The 17,856-nt window shown below is 39.4% G+C and overlaps 1 protein-coding gene across 2 annotated transcripts in view; it reads right to left on the bottom strand.

Moving 5' to 3' along the window:
* Nucleotides 1-17,856, bottom strand: part of pde8a (phosphodiesterase 8A) — a 54,776-nt gene that overhangs the window by 10,510 nt on the left and 26,410 nt on the right. The window contains exons 2-15 of one of the 2 annotated variants that reach the window (XM_059349143.1): nt 16,294-16,350; nt 15,743-15,751; nt 11,078-11,259; nt 9,636-9,693; nt 9,374-9,418; nt 8,951-9,039; nt 8,324-8,402; nt 7,827-7,967; nt 7,076-7,164; nt 6,879-6,930; nt 6,736-6,778; nt 3,979-4,056; nt 3,723-3,793; nt 2,065-2,229 (exon numbers count right to left, since the gene is read on the bottom strand). In XM_059349143.1, the coding sequence (XP_059205126.1) occupies nt 2,065-2,229; nt 3,723-3,793; nt 3,979-4,056; nt 6,736-6,778; nt 6,879-6,930; nt 7,076-7,164; nt 7,827-7,967; nt 8,324-8,402; nt 8,951-9,039; nt 9,374-9,418; nt 9,636-9,693; nt 11,078-11,259; nt 15,743-15,751; nt 16,294-16,350 (1,158 nt within the window). Of the gene's footprint in view, nt 1-2,064; nt 2,230-3,722; nt 3,794-3,978; nt 4,057-6,735; nt 6,779-6,878; nt 6,931-7,075; nt 7,165-7,826; nt 7,968-8,323; nt 8,403-8,950; nt 9,040-9,373; nt 9,430-9,635; nt 9,694-11,077; nt 11,266-15,742; nt 15,752-16,293; nt 16,351-17,856 lie in introns of those variants that run through there. The other variant, XM_059349137.1, reaches the window with a different exon arrangement.

Here is a 17,856-nt window from a genome sequence, read left to right as displayed (position 1 = left end):
GTTTGTATCAGCTGTTGATAAAGATTGTGTGTGAAGTAAAGGTTGTTCAAACACTAGTGGTGCAGCTAAAACATGTCCATCAGTTGATCTACCAACTTTCTAGACAAAAACTACTATTGGATTAAATTCTGCACAGACATTCATGGTCCCCAGAGGATGAACCCGTATGAAAACTCTGATCCTCTCACCGGTCCTCTATGAGGTTTACGTTCATGGTTTTAAGTCAAATGACTCAGCATGGCATGAAATCTGGTGCAGATATTTATGTTCCTCACAGGGTGAACAGAAATAACTGTTGTCCCCAGTGATATTCAATTTATGGTCCAATGGCCAAATCTGGCATGCAGCATGATGCTCAGTGGTCCGTGGAACTTTTTCTAATTCTCATTAAAGAAATGAAGATTTACAGTGGGATTTTGTCTTCTTTTCTGAATGTAAATAAGGTGTCAGACTGCATAAAATGCATCAAAACAGTTTAAAATAAAGCTTGTTTATCAAAAAAGAAAAACCCCACCCCAACAGAGGTCTGGGCTAAGCCCCGAATGTCCTCAAATCCCGACCTGTGTGGGACTGCTACGACTGGATTATGGGCCTTCTAATGTTTATTCATTTAATCTCATAAATAATATTAGGAGGGCTGCACAACTAATTGAAAATTTACCAAATTAAAACATACTGTAAGTGTCAAAATACCATTCTGAATTAAATGCTGGGGTGTCCCGGCATACAAACTATATTCTACAGACTTCAGAAAAAAATCTTTGTTTTGCTCACACCATGACTATTTGTATATATGTATATTTAATCTTCTATAATGTTGGCAACAACCACTGCAGTAGTATTGCATCCATTACAGTTTATCTAAAGAAATGTATATTGTTTAAATGTCTTTCTCTGAGAATAACAGTGAGAAGAAGCTGCACTGAAATCATTCTGAACTGAAATGCGTTGTCATGTTGTATAAAAATATGCCTTCAGACTACTATATGTTATGAAAAAAAAAACATTAAAATAAAACATTGTGTGCATTAAGGCCTCCACTTCTCTCATATACAGTAACAGTTTTGCCACTTGTCAGCCGTTGAAATGACTCACCCAGTCATTCTGGTGTAAGATATATATATTGGGCGTTAGTGAGCACATGGGTGTGTGTCGCAGAGTGAAATGTTTACTTCACAAGTGCAAAAGGAAGAGGAGACTGGCTCATCTTTGACCCGAGCATTGTCTCATGGTGGCGCTGCCTCTGTACACACTGGTTATTTTAAGACTTTCTCCCCAGAAAGATGACAGCTCTTCTCCTGATGTTACTTCTGAGTTCAGAGACATACGAATACAAACAGCCACGTCATAAACCAATGTGATTGTACTTAAGTAATGATCTAAAAACCAGAACTAAGGTCTGCTGGCTTTCTGGTTCCATCAGCCTTTATCATTTATTCAAAACAAATGTTTCTGGGTGAGGGCTGTGTGTAATACGTCTCTCCCTCTGTGCATCCAGAGTCTACATGTATAAGTAAAGCAATGCTTATTCATCTGATCCAAAGAACAGGATGTTTCCAGGCCTGTGGAGTCGAGAGGAAGAGGTTCATGTGAGTGTGACTGTGTGCATGTGTGCAAAGAGAGAGAGAGAGGGGGGAGAAAGAGAGGGCGGGGTGGGCTTTCCTCTCCAGCCTACAGGAGCACAAAGGACAATCTAACACTTCCTCTGGGGTTGTTGCCAAGACTGCCAACTTGGCACTCTTTCTACTTCTGTACTTCACCACTGCTGTCTGTTAATCTCTCTCTCTGTCTCTCTCTCCCCTCCCCCAAAATATGAGCAGAAGTCCTCCCAAAAACAAACACTCTCACACTCACACACACTCCTGACTCTGTGCTTCTTTCATTGAACACATTATCACAGGCTTTCACGGTGAACGGACATTCATGTAGCGTGTTATCACTGGAATTCAAGCGCTCTGACGCGAGTTAGCATATGGGAGTCGCTTCATTCGTAGCGGAAGGAAGCTGTTTGGGTGTTTCATACTTCTTGAAGGACCCTCGTGCTCTGCAGTGCCGGCTGCTTACCGTCATCAGCCCCCCCACGAGGTCATTCGTATGAGGGTCTTCATCCTTGGTGCCGAATTGTGGGGAGTAGAGCTCAGTTGTCCTCAGGATCTCCAGTACCCGATCCAAGGCCTCTGCCACAGGCATAGGGCTGCTCTCCTGCGCTGCATTGATGATGTTTATTACCTGGATAAAGATAAAAGACATTTATTGGACCAGAATTAAAGAAAGTTCTGATAAAATAACATAAAAGATAGAGGTAATTCAAAAATAGATCTGGATTCAGCCACTTTATTCAGGTCATTCAAAAGCCTCTGACTGAACAGGCTCTCTTCCCTGTGGCTGTACACACTTATAAGGGACTAAAAGGTCAACAATATAGCAAGGACCATGCCATGAAGGGCCCTAAGATGAACCGTTAAGATGTTAAACATACTGGTGGTCAGTGTGAAGAGTTTAAAACTGATGTTTTGTGGTCACACCTCTTAATTCTGCTCATTCACCTTCTTTGTGTAGTGTATTTTTGTAATTCTTTGCAATGAGAGTATCATATATTCAAATTTAAAGCTACAAACGTCAGCAGTTTGACTAGACATTGAGCATGTATCCTATGCCAAACGTTTTTTCCTGCTTGCTGACAGTTGAATAATGTTTAGCTTTGGGTAAAAAGCAGCGCTCCTCACTTTTTTCCCTAGTCATCCAATCAGAGTAAAGGAAGGGGAGGACCATTACCATAAAGACCAACCATGTCATTGTATACATGTTGAAGTGCTGAACAACAACAACAATGGAGGAGAAAATAATTCTGCTTCAGCCTTCTCTTCATCCAGAGAAAGTCTTCTACTTTACGCTGACATTATTGGTTTTCGTACAGAATGTGTATCAGTGCAACCAGACGCCACTAAAGCTAAACCATTTCTCTGTATCTTAAGCATTTTGATACCGTCACAGTATTTAGCAGCACCTAGACCTGCTTTCTAAACATATATAAGACATGGAAATCTCACTTTCTACAATACGAGACCTTTAAATAGACATTTGCAATAAATGTTGATGAGATAAAAGCATTAAAGATGAACTCATTACCTCAAACATTAATTAAAAAAAAAGTTAATTTATAAAAGAAGAACAAGCTCAGTTGTATTAAAACCATGCAGACAGATTTACATTTTCACTCTAAAATCTGAACTTGGAGGTTCTAACAAACGGGCACCTATGGCGAGGTCAGAAAACATGTGCATGAACACAAGTTCTAGTTCACACACACTCACACACAGTACCAGCAGTTGTATCAGTGCTTTATTCTGGAGAGGATGACGCCTTCAGGGACTGACTACACAGTCAAATGATACAGCAGTGGAACTGCAGTGTGTCATATGACCCATCCCTGGGGACTTTCTCTGTTTCCGACTATCCAGGCTGCAGACTACATAAACCACCGAAACAGCAGGTCATTCTGGTGTGACATGCTTTCCTGTGTTGTGCATGAAATGTGGTGTTTTATCATCTCCTCCTGACATGGCATTCATGGCCTCTAGCCTCGGTGTTACTAGTAGCTGTACAAGAAGCGCTCATGGCGGTTGTGCCAATTTTATAACCCAAGTGTTCAGTCATGAGATACAAAAGTGCTGATCATATGATGGAGGCTGGGAGGGGTGATGGGGAGGGGGATAACCCACCTTGGTGATGGGAGCTTCTATAGTCATGGAGTGGATTCGAGCCATTGAGGAGTGTCTTCGCTGTGAGCTCCCTGACAGGATGAAAAAAAGAGAAAAAAGACATCTACATATTATAATTCGACAACAAATTAAGTGTTCCATCTAATTAGTGTGTTTGTGTCCAATCAACACTATCAACACACAGAGAACCGGTAGGGTTTCATAAGCTGACAAGTTACGCCCAGAGTTTCCATCATCCATCTCCCCTCACTCTCACCATCGCTCCCCCGAGAAGTTGTGGATCTGACGTCCAGAGAGCCTTTCCTCCGGTCTTTGTGCTTACTGGATTGGATGTCTGGGGAGAAAAAAAACACCTTATATTAACACACACCAACACAGATCAGGTTTACTGACAAGGCTGACTTTGGCCCCCATCAAAATATCCTTCAGCAGTCTGTTTTGGATCTAACTCTACTTACTCATTCTGTTGTTATTCACAAATTTAGTTTTAAAGTTTTAAGCCAGTAAGATTTTCATGACTGCTCTAAATTGGGAAGAAAAGGTGCAAAAGTTTGACTAACAACTTACCCAATAAAGTGAATGCAATAACTCTATGTCATATTAAACATTAGCCACATTAAATGAGCTGCTGGAAATACTCCCAGGAAATCATGAAAGTCAGGTCAACTTCACAGATCAAATCCATAGATAGAAAATAGTAGTTGTTAAAATCTTTTTTATTTCTATTTCCAGAGCTGTCGAGGCGTTTAAAGGATTAGGCTACATTTTTCTCATTGACAACAAATCCCATATAAAGATAAAAACAACATGTTAGTCCAAATCTCAACACTTTCTGACTTCCATATGTCACTAAAGCCTCAGGTTCCTACTGAGGATGCAAATGTTTGTTGTTTTCATGGTCAAAAATAAATGATTGATAGGTAAGACTTCTTTTTCACTCTGGGTTAACACACATTTGCTGTTATAGTGGGTGTTTTATGGCAGCAGGACAGTGCACGTGGGACTGACTCAAAATGAATTAAAGTGTGTGTTCTTTGTAATAAATTAACAGGTCTCCCAGTGTAGCACTGCAGCTCATTGGTGTGTTTTAAATTGTTTTTTATTTATTTAAAATATTTTTTTACTGTTATAAGGCTTCTCATGGGGGCACAGTATACAGTTTAAGAAATACATATTAGAGTTGGTTACTTTGTCTGAGTACCAAACAGTTCTGCTATGGACATTTGCATGAAAAATTTGAGAAATAAATGTATTTTGCAATTACGAAATTAGCCTTAAATGTAATAAAACAATGAAAATAAACACAGGTAAAATAAAATGAAACAAAAGAAAAAAAAATACTATCTACTTTGAAAGGCTGAAAAAGATAAAAAGGAAAGAAAGCTTGTAATATATACATTTCAAAATGTAAAATGACTACGCTGACTCAGCACTTCTGGTCGGGTTGTAACATTAGAAGCGTAGTCAACTTTTTAATCCAAAGACCGATGTGGTGTTGCATAAGAGCGACTGCAGTTCTGCAAAATATTCAAAGCTTCATAAACAAAAAGATTTCAAAGTCACTTCTTCTCAGCAAGCTTGTGAAAGGACGCCAACACAGGAGAGATATGATCCCTGTTTTGTTGGCCTGTCAGGAGCAAAGCTGCTGCATGTTGAAATCAGTTGCAGCTGGGAATTGGCTTTACAGTCGATACTACAATACAGCAAGGAACAATAGTCCATTTTAGAGGAAATAAAAGCCTGGCAGATAAATAAATAAAAGGCAGAATTCATTTCTCATGAGGTATTTCCAGATAGATAAAGCAGGACTGGACACTCTGCTAGTCCAATGTTTATATTAAAATGTGGGTCATGATTAAAGACAACAATGATTTTCTGGCATGGTGCAACACATTTGCTGACATATTTCCAACGTTTTTTTTAAAGCTCAGGTTCCCAACTGTGTCTCCAGTGATTTGCTATTAACATCTAACAGATATTTAAAGTTAAATGTCAGTTAAAATGAGTGTATCATCTGTGTAAAACTGGAACTAATGTTGTGCTTCCTAATGACAAACACACTGTTGGCCCTCACATCCTCGAACCTCGTGACAGATCACAAGTGACACCGTCACAGAAAGAACTGCCATCACTAATGCTGAGAACCGCTCAGCAGGGAGAACCTGAACCACTCAAATCTGCAAGACTTTAGAACAAAATACCTGTAACGGCTATTTTGATACAAGTCTGAGCAGTCTTGCATCAACAGGGAGCATTTTAATGGATGCATCTAACTTGGGGTGAACCAGAATGGTTGTTATATAGAATATTTGACAATTCCATCTGAGGAGGTTGATTCAGCTGCCAATCTCAAAGGTGGATCGCCCCAATGGGACGAAAATATGGTTATGAAATTATGTCTATATCTGTGGCACCATCAGAGCCTCAAACAGGTTAAATAACAACAGTATAGGGCTACTGTTTCAAAATAAAAGAATCAGAGAATGAAGCAAGCATTAGAGGAGCGCTCAATACTTTTTAAATTTGTTAATGAATCTCTTACTGTGTATATTTGTGTAAACTTTTAGATAATTTGTATGCAGAACTCTGTGCAAAAACAAATTCTGTACTGCTCCTGTTATATTCTGGATAATTTGCATGCAGTATTTAATGTTTGTTTGCCATCTAAAATAGCAATAAACAGACGTAGAAACAGCTGCTGAAAGCAAACGGCAAAGCTGTCTGTTTGTCTTTCTGTGTGTCAGACGCAGCCCAATAATTTTGATGTTTTTGGTATTTTCTATAGATACATAAAACGTAAACACAGGGGAATCATCATCGAAAAAAAATAAAAAAACAAAGGCGATAAAAAAATAAAAAAATAACGTCTTTAACTTTGTGTTGTATTGCTGAATGTCCTCAACAGGTCTCTCTTGGGACCCAGTGTCTCAATAAGTGTATGTAGTTATTAAAAATTGATTAAATAATAAAAAAAATAGTTAAGAACCAATCAGATTCGAGCCGTAGCTCTTACCTGTCTGAGACTCTGCCTGCACACGTTCAGTGGATTTATCACTCTGCATGGACAGAATAGAAAAGCACATTGATACATGCTGGCCCAAAACTAAAAACAGATTTCATTCATTATTAATCAGCAAAACTAGAAATACGTCCCACCTTATTATTATCATTTAAAGGCCAGTTGATAGACACATAGTGTCTGATTTTTCTGTGAATGACAAAAGCTAATTAGTACAGCAGAAAAAACAGAAGGAATACAATCACATTCATCCGGTATAATTAGTCACTTACTGGAAAGGTAATTTACATTTAGTAAGACTGAAAGAGCCAAGCCTCAATATGCGGTCACTCACCCTCCCTGTCCAATTACAGGTGTGATCTTCACATTTTGCTGAATGCTGTCTCCATTCTTCTTTTTGGCATAATAAATCCCCTGCCACTCCTGCAACATAAGGCAGAGACGAGACAGAGGAAATGAAACATACAGACACGTACAGACAAAAGAAGCATTCATTATAAAAACTGACAGCACATAATCATTACTGAAAATGTCTTAAAAATGGGTGTGGACTGGGTGTAGTATGTCGGTGTTTGTGGTGCAGGCTAGGTGGCGGCGGGTCGGAGTATTTCAGAGAGCAGAAAGTTGCTTTAATGGGCCAGGGGAGCGCTCCTGGAGTCCAGCTCGCTTGTTTCATGTGCCCCCACCTATAGACTGCTGTGGCAGCTTAAAAAGACCCTTCCTGCTGTTAGCCCGTCTGAGACTGACCTTCGCTCTCTGTGTAGTAAGATTACAGCACAGCCATCAACCGCTGTTCTTATGCACATGAAACAGAGCTGCTGGATGGCCAGTGGTGCAGACTTACAGCACACATGGATGCATGAGCACTCATGCATGCACACACACAAAGGCAGGAGCAGTGCTTAGAGTGATCCGATTGTGAGGCGATAGTCAAAACTAAGAGTATCAACATCACAAGAAGGTGATAATTTACTAAATTATTACCTTCTTGTTTGTGATCGTTGATTCCCGATGAGATTAAGATCATGATTGAGTAAAACGCCCTGAAAATGTATACTGTAGGTGATTTCATGAATGCACATTACCTTTCCTTTCCGTATGCAGGAATTTATTGTTTCAAGGAGATCAGGCTTATTCTTCTCACTTTTAGGCACTTCTATTATTTCCTTCCCTATTAGCTCGCCTTGTTGATAGCCCATAATGGACTCGTAGGCAGGGTTCACGTACTGTGGAGGAGAGGCAACAACAGTGTTGATCTGAGATGACCTTATACAATCCACAATGAGTTCAGACACAGATTATGACATACTGACAATCAAAATCCATTCACTGCTTATTTCACAGTGCTCAACAACATCTATTTACGTGGAAACATGACGTGACAACAGGCTACGGTGCTTTGATGTTTACAAGAGATTCAAAAGGACAGAGACTGCATTTATCACTGCTCAGATCAGGGATCACAAGGCATGAACAGACACTAAAACAGCAGAGAGAGAAAGAGGAGGGGGAGGACAGAGAGATGACCTGTTCATCACAATAAAGCAACTGGAAGTATTAAAGTTTATTAAAGTAAACCCACCTGAATTAATTGATCTTCAGAGGTGATCTCTATGGCCTCTTGGCTTTGTTCTAGAGCTGTGAAAATAGCATTCCCAGCCCTTGTACAGGCAGAGAGACAACAGTGTTTGAATCATTGTCAACATGGGCAACAAGCATCTATTTATATACATTTATACGTTAAAAAGGAAGAGTTCACAAGTATGGAAATTGGAGTCACAAATTTTATTACTTTAGACTTGACTTGACAAAATAGGACTTGACTTGGACTTGAGCCTTTTAAAAGAAAAATTACTTGATACCTTCCCCCAAGCTCAAAACATAAAAAAAAAAAAGTAAAATAAAAGGTCTGCCCCAAATCAATTCATCTTCATTTTTTTCTTTTTCATATTAAATTGCAGCAGATCGAGACTTAATTCCCCAGATTTGAACCAATCCGACAGCACCCAATCAAGTTGCAAGAGATATATTTTAAATAGTGTTATTTTTTTGTAAATTCAAAATATTATTGCTCCATAAAAAGTTTATTATGACTCAAATACTAGCACTGGGGACTAAACAATAACTTGGTCCCACCTCAGGGTAATACTGTATGCAACTAATGTAAAATGTAACTACAACAGCGTACAGTACAAAGTACACAACTCACCTCAGTTTGAACTGCGCCCGCACCTCTCCATGCTCCAACTGTAGCAGCTCGTTATAGCAGGCCATCATATTGGCATTCTCCACATATCTCTGAGGGTCAGAAGGCCACACCAAGCAACACAGATCCATCAAAACCAACTCAAATGATTACATTTTCATATCAGTGTATCCATTACAGATATTATAGTGCCGCTGATGCCGTGAGTAGCACAGATTCAGGTACAGGGAACTCAATGCACACATCTCCTGAGCAAACAAAAAGGATTTACAATGAGTGTTGACAGTGAGTGTTGACAGTAGGGATATATAAAAAGCACATCGAAAGAATAATACAAATACAGGCAGCAGAAGACACACACACACACACACACGCACACACACACACACACACACACACACACACACACACACACACGTCGCTCACCCTATTAAAGCCGGCATTGATCAGGGGCATCACAGAGGGCTTCCTCTCTGTCTGGCCTTAAAAGAGAACACATGTTAGCACCCAAACACCGCTGTGACAAATGCTTGTTTAGAGAACATCAGAGGTTTGCTCCAGATGGCCTACAGACCTCAAGACATCTTAATTCTGGAAATAATCCTAAGAATACTTACAAAGACAGTGAGGGAGAGAAGGACAAGAAAGGGCAAGGAAGGGAGGGGGGGGGTCAGCGAGTTGTACGTACCTTTTCACAACGGCGGACTATCACAGTGTTTTCTGAAGAGTTGACCGCTCTAATTGACCTGAATGTAAACAGAGGGAGCCTTTTAGCCAGGGAGCTGGGTGGTGGAAAAGCCCATGGCATCAAATCAATGTATTTTTCAGTTTTTCACGCTCCGATTCTCCCAGGCAGGCAGAGCCCAGTGGTGGAGCTCTGTGAGCAGGCCTAGGTCTCTGAAAGAATGCAGTGTACAGGGCCACTCATCCGCCTGTGGTTTTCCCCAGCCAGCGGTCATAAAGGCCCTTTAGTTCCCCATCGGAGCCTGTGCGTGTACACTGAACATATGGATTGGCCAAAATGAATGGGGTTAACATACACGCTGGGCAGGGCAAATGAATGTTTTGTAAATGTGTTTTTGGTTTGGGCAGAGGCTAAAGATAGAGGGTGGTATGGGCAGGCACCACTCATTTCTCATCGACATGACTCCACTAGGTAGCATGCAATACAAGCTAGAAAGCCCGAAATGAGCCGGCCATTTACCCCGACACAGAGTCCCAACCACACATACTGTAACACATGAGCGCTACAGTTGGTCCTATCAAGATCATCTGGTCTGGATTATGTAATTGGCCTTGGAGTCACTAAGAGAATTTAATTCAACTGTGTCCACTCCATTATTGATCCCCAACCAGAGACACTTCTTCAGTTGCCAGGGGGAAGAAAGAAAGACTGTGGAGTAGCTCAATCATTTAAAAAAAATGTTTTGGACATAACACAAGATGTTACAACTGAGAGTGTGATGAAAAAAAAAGTCTAAAAGGAAAAATGGTTTGCTATAAATGGTTGGATAAATGGATAAAATAGTAATAGTTAATGGATGCTTTAATAGTATCCATTAAAGTTGGATAATTAGATGAAAAAGTAATGGAAAATGTTATGTCATGGTTGTAATAGTTGGCTAAAGGTAATGGATAAATGGTTAAATTAATTGACTTAAACTAATAACTAAATGGGTAAAATAGTTTGCTAAATGTGGTGGGAAAATGGTTCAAATGGTTAGTGATGATATATGTATAAAAAAAAGCTAAAAACTAACGGATACATGGTTAAAATAGTTTTCTAAGATTTATGATAGATTGTTAAAATAGTTCACTAAAAGTAATGCCAAATGGTTGAAATAGTTCACTAAAAGTAATGATAAATCATCCTGCTTCAACCCTCTCCAGTGAGAGAAACTTGACCATACCAACCAGCAGTTTCACACTGACAATTCAATTGTATGAAAAAATATTTTAAACAATATCCACTTGTGTAAATAATAGTCTTAAAGTGGAATAATTGTTGAAGTGGAACAGCAGACAGGGCAGTAGAGGAACAGAAAACCAGATGGGGACCACTGCAGGGCATCACTGTAGAAATGCAAACGTGAAGAAGCTACATCGATGAAGAGAAGTGAAGTGGCGTACCGGCATAGTGCTTCAGCATCAAAGTGTCTGGAATGTCTGTGGTCAATGATGACGAGGTCATGATGCTTCTCCAAGAAGCACTCAAGAGCCGACTCGGGTGTTCGTGCCATGCTGCACCTGAAGTTGGCCTTCTCACATGCCCAGCAGAAGCCATTACTCTGACTGTCCTCTTTGGCAAAAAACTAAAAGTACCTGCAAAGAGAGAGAGAGAGGAGAGAGAGAGAGAGAGAGAGAGAGAGGAGAGAGAGAGAGAGAGAGAGAGAGAGAGAGAGAGAGAGAGAGAGAGAGAGAGAGAGAGGAGAGAGAAGAGAGAGAGAGAGAAGAGAAGAGAGAGAGAGAGAGAGAGAGAGAGATGAGAGAGAGAGAGAGGAGAGAGGAAGAGAGAGAGATGACGTATAATCAGATGAGTAATCTGACTGACTTATCTGTCTTCTGAGCATGACCTCTTGAATGTCATACTATTTCCACCAGACATGTATAAGTTGTCTGAAAGTAGAGTTACAGAGGGCTTTGTAAAGAGCAATTATACACAGGGACAGTAAATATTCAAAGGCATAAAAGAAGAGTGGATAAAAAACCACTGGAGGAAAGAGGGTAAGGCTTGAAAGCAAACATCACAGGTGTATACAAACAGGTATGAAAACGCGCTTTAAAGGATGAGTGAATTTTTTAACCAAATTTCCAAAGACAAAGTAGTTCAGACTTCATCTTTACTGACTTTATACATTGCCATTCGTACAACTAAAGGTTCTCAAGATTGCTTGGGAAACAGAAGGTTGCAGCTTTCTTTTTTAATTAATCTAATTTATAAAATAAAGAAAAATGGCACCATTTCCTCTTGTGACCTCTGGAAATTGTTTGTTTAAACCCAATCAACAGTCCATTTTCCCAGGACGTTTAATTCACACTGATACAGAAATAGAGAAAACTGCCAGATCACCACAGTTTTAGGAAATTGGACCAATTTATTTTTGGAGCAGTTAGCAAGATAAGGAGGAAAAAGTACTTGCCAGATTTGCAAGAAACTTGGTAGAAGAGTGTAGCACTGGCCAAGGAATAACCCGTTCAATTTTGGAGTGGATCAAAATCACGAGGCAGATGCACAAAATAATTTTTTCACTTTATTCACACGGCAAGATTTGGAATTTGTGCTGCATTCATGTAGTTTTGGAATAATTGGAAAAAATAGTTCCCGACTGGAAAAATTCACATTAACGTCACCTCAAGCTGGATTGTTATTACTGTGGCATGCTTTGGTATAGATGTCTGCACTCTCCTAATGCCCTTTTAGTTTTTCATAAACAGTTTAAACATTAAGATCATTTTCAAAAAAATATTGTTAGTATCTAGTACGTCTAACTGATACGGAAATGCTACATGTATGGAAATATTGTCTCTGTTTGGTTTGTCAGAGTAATACAGAAGCTACAGTATTAAAAGTGAGTTGGAAATATAATTTATTATGAAATATTAGAGAGCTACAGGTCACATAACTAATCACAGCCGATCCGCCTCCACCCTGCGCTATAGAATTAGCCCAGAAAGACACAAAAGGACGGAGGCCAACAGTAAAATGTGGTTTTGATGCCTCAGTGTATCAACAGCTCCAAGTTGTCATGTCATCACTGGTGCGTTCATGCTCATTTGCGCCTGTCGTCCTAATCAGCCTGCAGTGTGGGCTTGACTGTGACCTCAGGCCTCCAGCGGACAGGCCCTGATTGATCAGGCTCAGCTCGTACTCGGGTGCGTCAGAGACTTTATTGTCCGCTGCCGTGATCTATGACACAATTAGTCGAGGTGGCCTTGACTGGCTGCAGCCCCTCCCACCGGTCTGCCAAGGCTGTGGCAGAAAGTGCTGCTGCTACCGTCAAACCAGCCATTGAGAGCATGCTCTCGCTCTGCCAGCATACTTTCATATAACCCCTTACTTGCGTAAATACTGGACTAGAGATTTAGGCCCGCCTCCAAGAGCAGTGCTGCACTAAGAGTAGATTCATGAGTCACTCTCTCAAACAGACGTCATCTCCAACTGTTGGCAGGGAGCAGGATGAACATAAAGAAGGGAAAGTTTGTTCTGCAGTTTTAAGTTTGCATCACACCTGTAAAATCGAGTTAGGGCACAAAGACCTGACTTTGTTGGGAAAACTAGAGGGACTGTCCTCCACACAATAAGGGGACAGAGGATTGGTTGTTCTGCCATGTGTCTTTTTGATTCTTTCTGATGATCATGGCTTTATTTAAGCACGCAGGCCCGAAGCAGAAAGCCGTACGCCTGTGAGGGGTGTTGCTAATGCAAACCATATTCCACATATGAACATTTTCCCTACAAGCAGCAATAAGTGTCCGGGTCATAAATACATCACCACTGAGTCCTGCAGCTATGTTCGGTACGCACAGGGAATTAGATCAGAATTCCACATTGGGATGTTGGTAGAAAAGTCAACATTCCCTCAGAGGTGGAGGAACGGGGTAATATAGGCTGAGATAAGGTCTCCTCAGATGCCTGTGCTCAGACTAGACAGATAGGTCTCGCTCAGTAATAACACACCCAGTCGCTACAGATAAAAAAATCCCAAAGCACATTCAAGCAAAAATGTTTTTTTAAGTGAGGACACTCTGCTTGTGCTCCAAAGACACAGATGGAAAAGGCAGAGAAGGTAGCAGAGAGACAAAGACAGAAAGAGGGAAAAAAGTAGTTTGAAGGGGGTTGCGAGCGTTTTGGCAGGGTCCGAGCGCTCTGTCTAGAAAACATGATTGTTGAAAATAGAGAGGGCCCGGCCAGATCCTGTGGGCCGCGAGAAAAGAGGAGGAGTAGAGAGCAGGAGGGCATGACAGGATCAGCTGTGAGTGACAAAAACAGGAAGGGGATATCTCTCTACCTCGTTTTCCTACTGTGGTCACACTGGAGCGCATCAGACAATAAAGCCTGTGGCATTAAATTACAGGACGATTTCTTTTATTTAACTCTCACTGACTTCATAACTTCATTGCTGTACTATATTTAGCGGTTTTATTTAAATAAATATCACTTAACGGAGCTTTGCGCAGCACGGGGCTGCAACTAACATTTAATTTTTTTATTACTGATCATTTTGTGTATTAAATGAAAAGAAATGTGGAAAAAAAGAACCAAAGATGACGCCTTTAAATTTCTCAAGTATTCAGTTAAAGTATTGACAGCACTGACGCATCACCAGCTATGTCACTGGTTTTGGTGAAACTGGATCATATTTTATGGAGAAAATTCTAGTTTTCCCTCTGATGTCTGTCAGCTGCTCTCTGCTCATGTGCACTGGAGAGACACTATGCATGTTTTAGTTCCTGATGGACAAAAAGCTTTACTTGCTGCTAAAGTAAAGCTAACTTAACTGTCGCTGCGATCAGCTGGCTCAGTTGTGCTGCCAGGACTGCTCAGAGCACTGAAGGAGTGTTGGTGTTTACAAGACTAGCACAGAAGCTTTGGACCCCGAGGAAGAGGAGGTTTTCAGACTTGGGGTGGGGAGCATCACCAATGTTGTGCCTGAACCAGAGCCAGGTGAGTGGGAAATGGGACCAAGTTCAGAAGCCTCAACAGTAGAGGTGGGGGAAAAAATCAATACAGCATAGTATTGGGATATTTTGCGTGGCGATATTATATCAATTCATGGAATATACTGGAGATACTGGTATCATATGAAACTAGAAGATCTAAAGAATCTATAGGCACCATGTCGTGTTGGGAAGTTATCGAAATAACGCTGCCTAAGTTATGTAAAAAAAAGAGCAGTGAAGCTTAAAGTTGAGGAAAGTTTGAGAAAACGCTACAGTTGTTGTCGTCCATACATGTTTGATATCAGTTAAGTTCAGTTGACTAAATACTTTGTTGGTCAGTCTGTGGGTTTGACTCTCATTGTGGAGAAATAAAAAGACTGAAGTGAGATGAAAAGACTGAGAATTTTCTCTTATTTGACAAAACAATAATTGATTGAATTTAATTTTGTGGACACAAAATGTGGTTAAACAGTTAAATCGCAATATATATTATCGCACAATGCTGAAAATAATAATATATATATAGAGATAGATATATATATATATCGTATTGTGATTCAAGTATCAGGAAAACATTGTATTGTGGGGCCTCTGCTGATTCCCACCTCCACTCTACAGTCATCATGGCAGAAGCAAAGAGACTGAAGAGTATGTTGATGGAGAAAAAGACAAAAGGAGAGACTAACTGAGCAAGAGGTTGCTGAACAAGAGTACATTTTGATTGGCTTTTAGTCATTGGTGAGAGCTTCATGAAATAAAAACCCAGAAGAACGCCAAGCTGCTCTTCTTGCTGTTGAACTAGTAATATTAGCTGGCTCAATATGTCTTGTGTTGTTGCACTTGTTTTATATTTGGCATGTGTAAAGCTGTCCATTTTTATGACTGCGGTGTGGAGGTGAATTGCACTCTGAACTGTAGGCATGCTAAATCACGTAATGTTGCTTGGACTACAGTATCTGACACAGAAGCAACACATATGTGCAGCTGGAACCAGCAACTGTTTGGCACTTTGGCTTGAAAAATGAATCAAGCAATTAATCATCAAAATAACTGGCGAATAATTGTCAAAAATGTCAAAACATATTTAAAATTCCTGAAAAGCAGACTTTTATATACTACAAGCTTTCACACAACAAGCAGCAACTCATGCCAAAGGAACAAGCACAGCACCAAACTGTATAATGAACCATTGAACGTCAGAGAATGTCCTATTCGCAGTGATGGAACTGGTCCATGGATCCTCTGTGCAGTTCTTCCATAACGTGCATTGTTCATTATGGTATGTTCTTGGTCATAAATGTTTGGCCTTGTTGCCTTGACAACCCAAGGCTGCATTGCACACAATACGCCCATTAACAGTTTTTTTTCTTCCTCCTCTTTGAATGTTTGCATGGGGACTTTTTCTTTTTCTTTAATCTCTTAATGAGGTGTGGTATCTTTGAGAAATTCAAGATTAGTTTTAACTGCAAACAATAGTAGGAGACGTTTTAAAATGCTAATCCTAGAAAAATGCCACCAAATATTGACAGTCACACCAAGTTTAGCTCCACAGCTCAGCTAAAAGCCCCTAAATGATATGAACATAAACATTTCACTGGAGCACTTCTGTTGTTCCGTGGAAAGCCTTAATGCATTCAGGCACATAAGCATCAATCATTCAGATGTTTGGCATTGTTTTACGATACCTGAAGTGGGTCTTTAAATAACTTCATTGGTCCAAATTGCACCTCTGTTAATGTGGTCTGAAAGATAACAAGAAGAATACAAAGATTAGACAAAAGATCATTTCAGAAATGAGATATTTTCTTATTTCATATTTGTGTTTTGTTGGCATTGGCTTTACTTCATCATTGTTTCGGGTCCCACAGAACCCTCTGCAGTATGTGTAATAATAATATTAGAAAAATCAACCAGTATCTGAATGTATAAAAACCCAATGCAACAAAATGAGCTTTGATGAAGGTGAAAATATGCAGAAATAACTATAAACCATGTTCAATAACCTATTAAGAAATCGCATTTTAAGAGGTCTTGTGGGTTATTAATGAACACATATGTATTTATTCACCAACAGACAGATGTACAGTATGTTATCCTACATAGTGCTCACTAATAGTTATGTTTAGGATAAATTGCTCTGTCAGTTTTGAGGAAAGTATGCATTTCCATTTAAAACTTCTTTATACTCCACGAAGGCTCAGGGGGAAATTCTCCTAACCATTTATTTGACAGCCTTAGTTACTAGTTACTTTACAAGATATTTTACTTTTTTAAATACAAAATGGGAATCAGTTACACCTCAACCAACTATACTGGTAAAATGCTTCTTACACAATATAGAACAAACACAGGATGATATAAGCGGTCGCTCATAAAGTTTTCCATGAAAAGATTAAAGTGATAAAGTTTACGTCTTCTCAAAATGTTATTAATCAATCTCTTCCAAACATATCACAATGAAAATGAAACCACAATTAACAGAAGATTGTGTCTGAAAACTAAATGATTCCAACTTTATGGGTGACTGTGTGGTATGACACTCTAAAGGGCCTTTTCTCTGCATCAGAAATACTTTCATGGTTTAAGTTTGCACTTTCATTTCAGTGGCATTTTTGATGGAGGCCTTCTACTTCTAAAATTGTTTTTTTTATTAAGTACAATATTGCTCTTTGTACTTTAGTACATGACCTAAATACTTCTCACATCACTCACAATTATAGGCAATGTATTTATCAGATTGGTTCTTGTGCACAGTAAATACAGTGATTAAATAGCTGCACTTTCACCTGTTACAACAGTAAAAAACTGCTTATATATTATTACATTAAAATGATTAATAACATTATACAGTATCACACTCAAATTGGTCATTTTTCTGCATCAGAATTACTTTACTTCTACACTTTAAGTATATTTCCCATTATGCAAGACCTTTACTTATAATAGAGTATTTTTATACTACAATATTGCTACTTTTACTTATGTACATGATTATAATACTGCTTACATCACTCTCAATTATAGCCCCAAATGTATTTATAAGATTGGGTCATTTGCACAGTAAATTAAGTCATTAAATAGCTGCACCTTCACGTGTTACAACAGTAAAACTCTGCTTATGTATTCCTACATTAAAACTATTAATAACATTATATAGTATCAAACTCACAAAGGGTCATTTTTACTTCAACAGTCACATTTTTCACGTTTACATCTTACACGTACATTTTGCATGATGCAAAACTTTT

This window comes from Centropristis striata, chromosome 2, assembly GCF_030273125.1.
Source record: "Centropristis striata isolate RG_2023a ecotype Rhode Island chromosome 2, C.striata_1.0, whole genome shotgun sequence".
NCBI classification, from domain to species: Eukaryota; Metazoa; Chordata; class Actinopteri; order Perciformes; family Serranidae; genus Centropristis; species Centropristis striata.
This window is presented reverse-complemented; position numbering and strand designations above follow the sequence as displayed.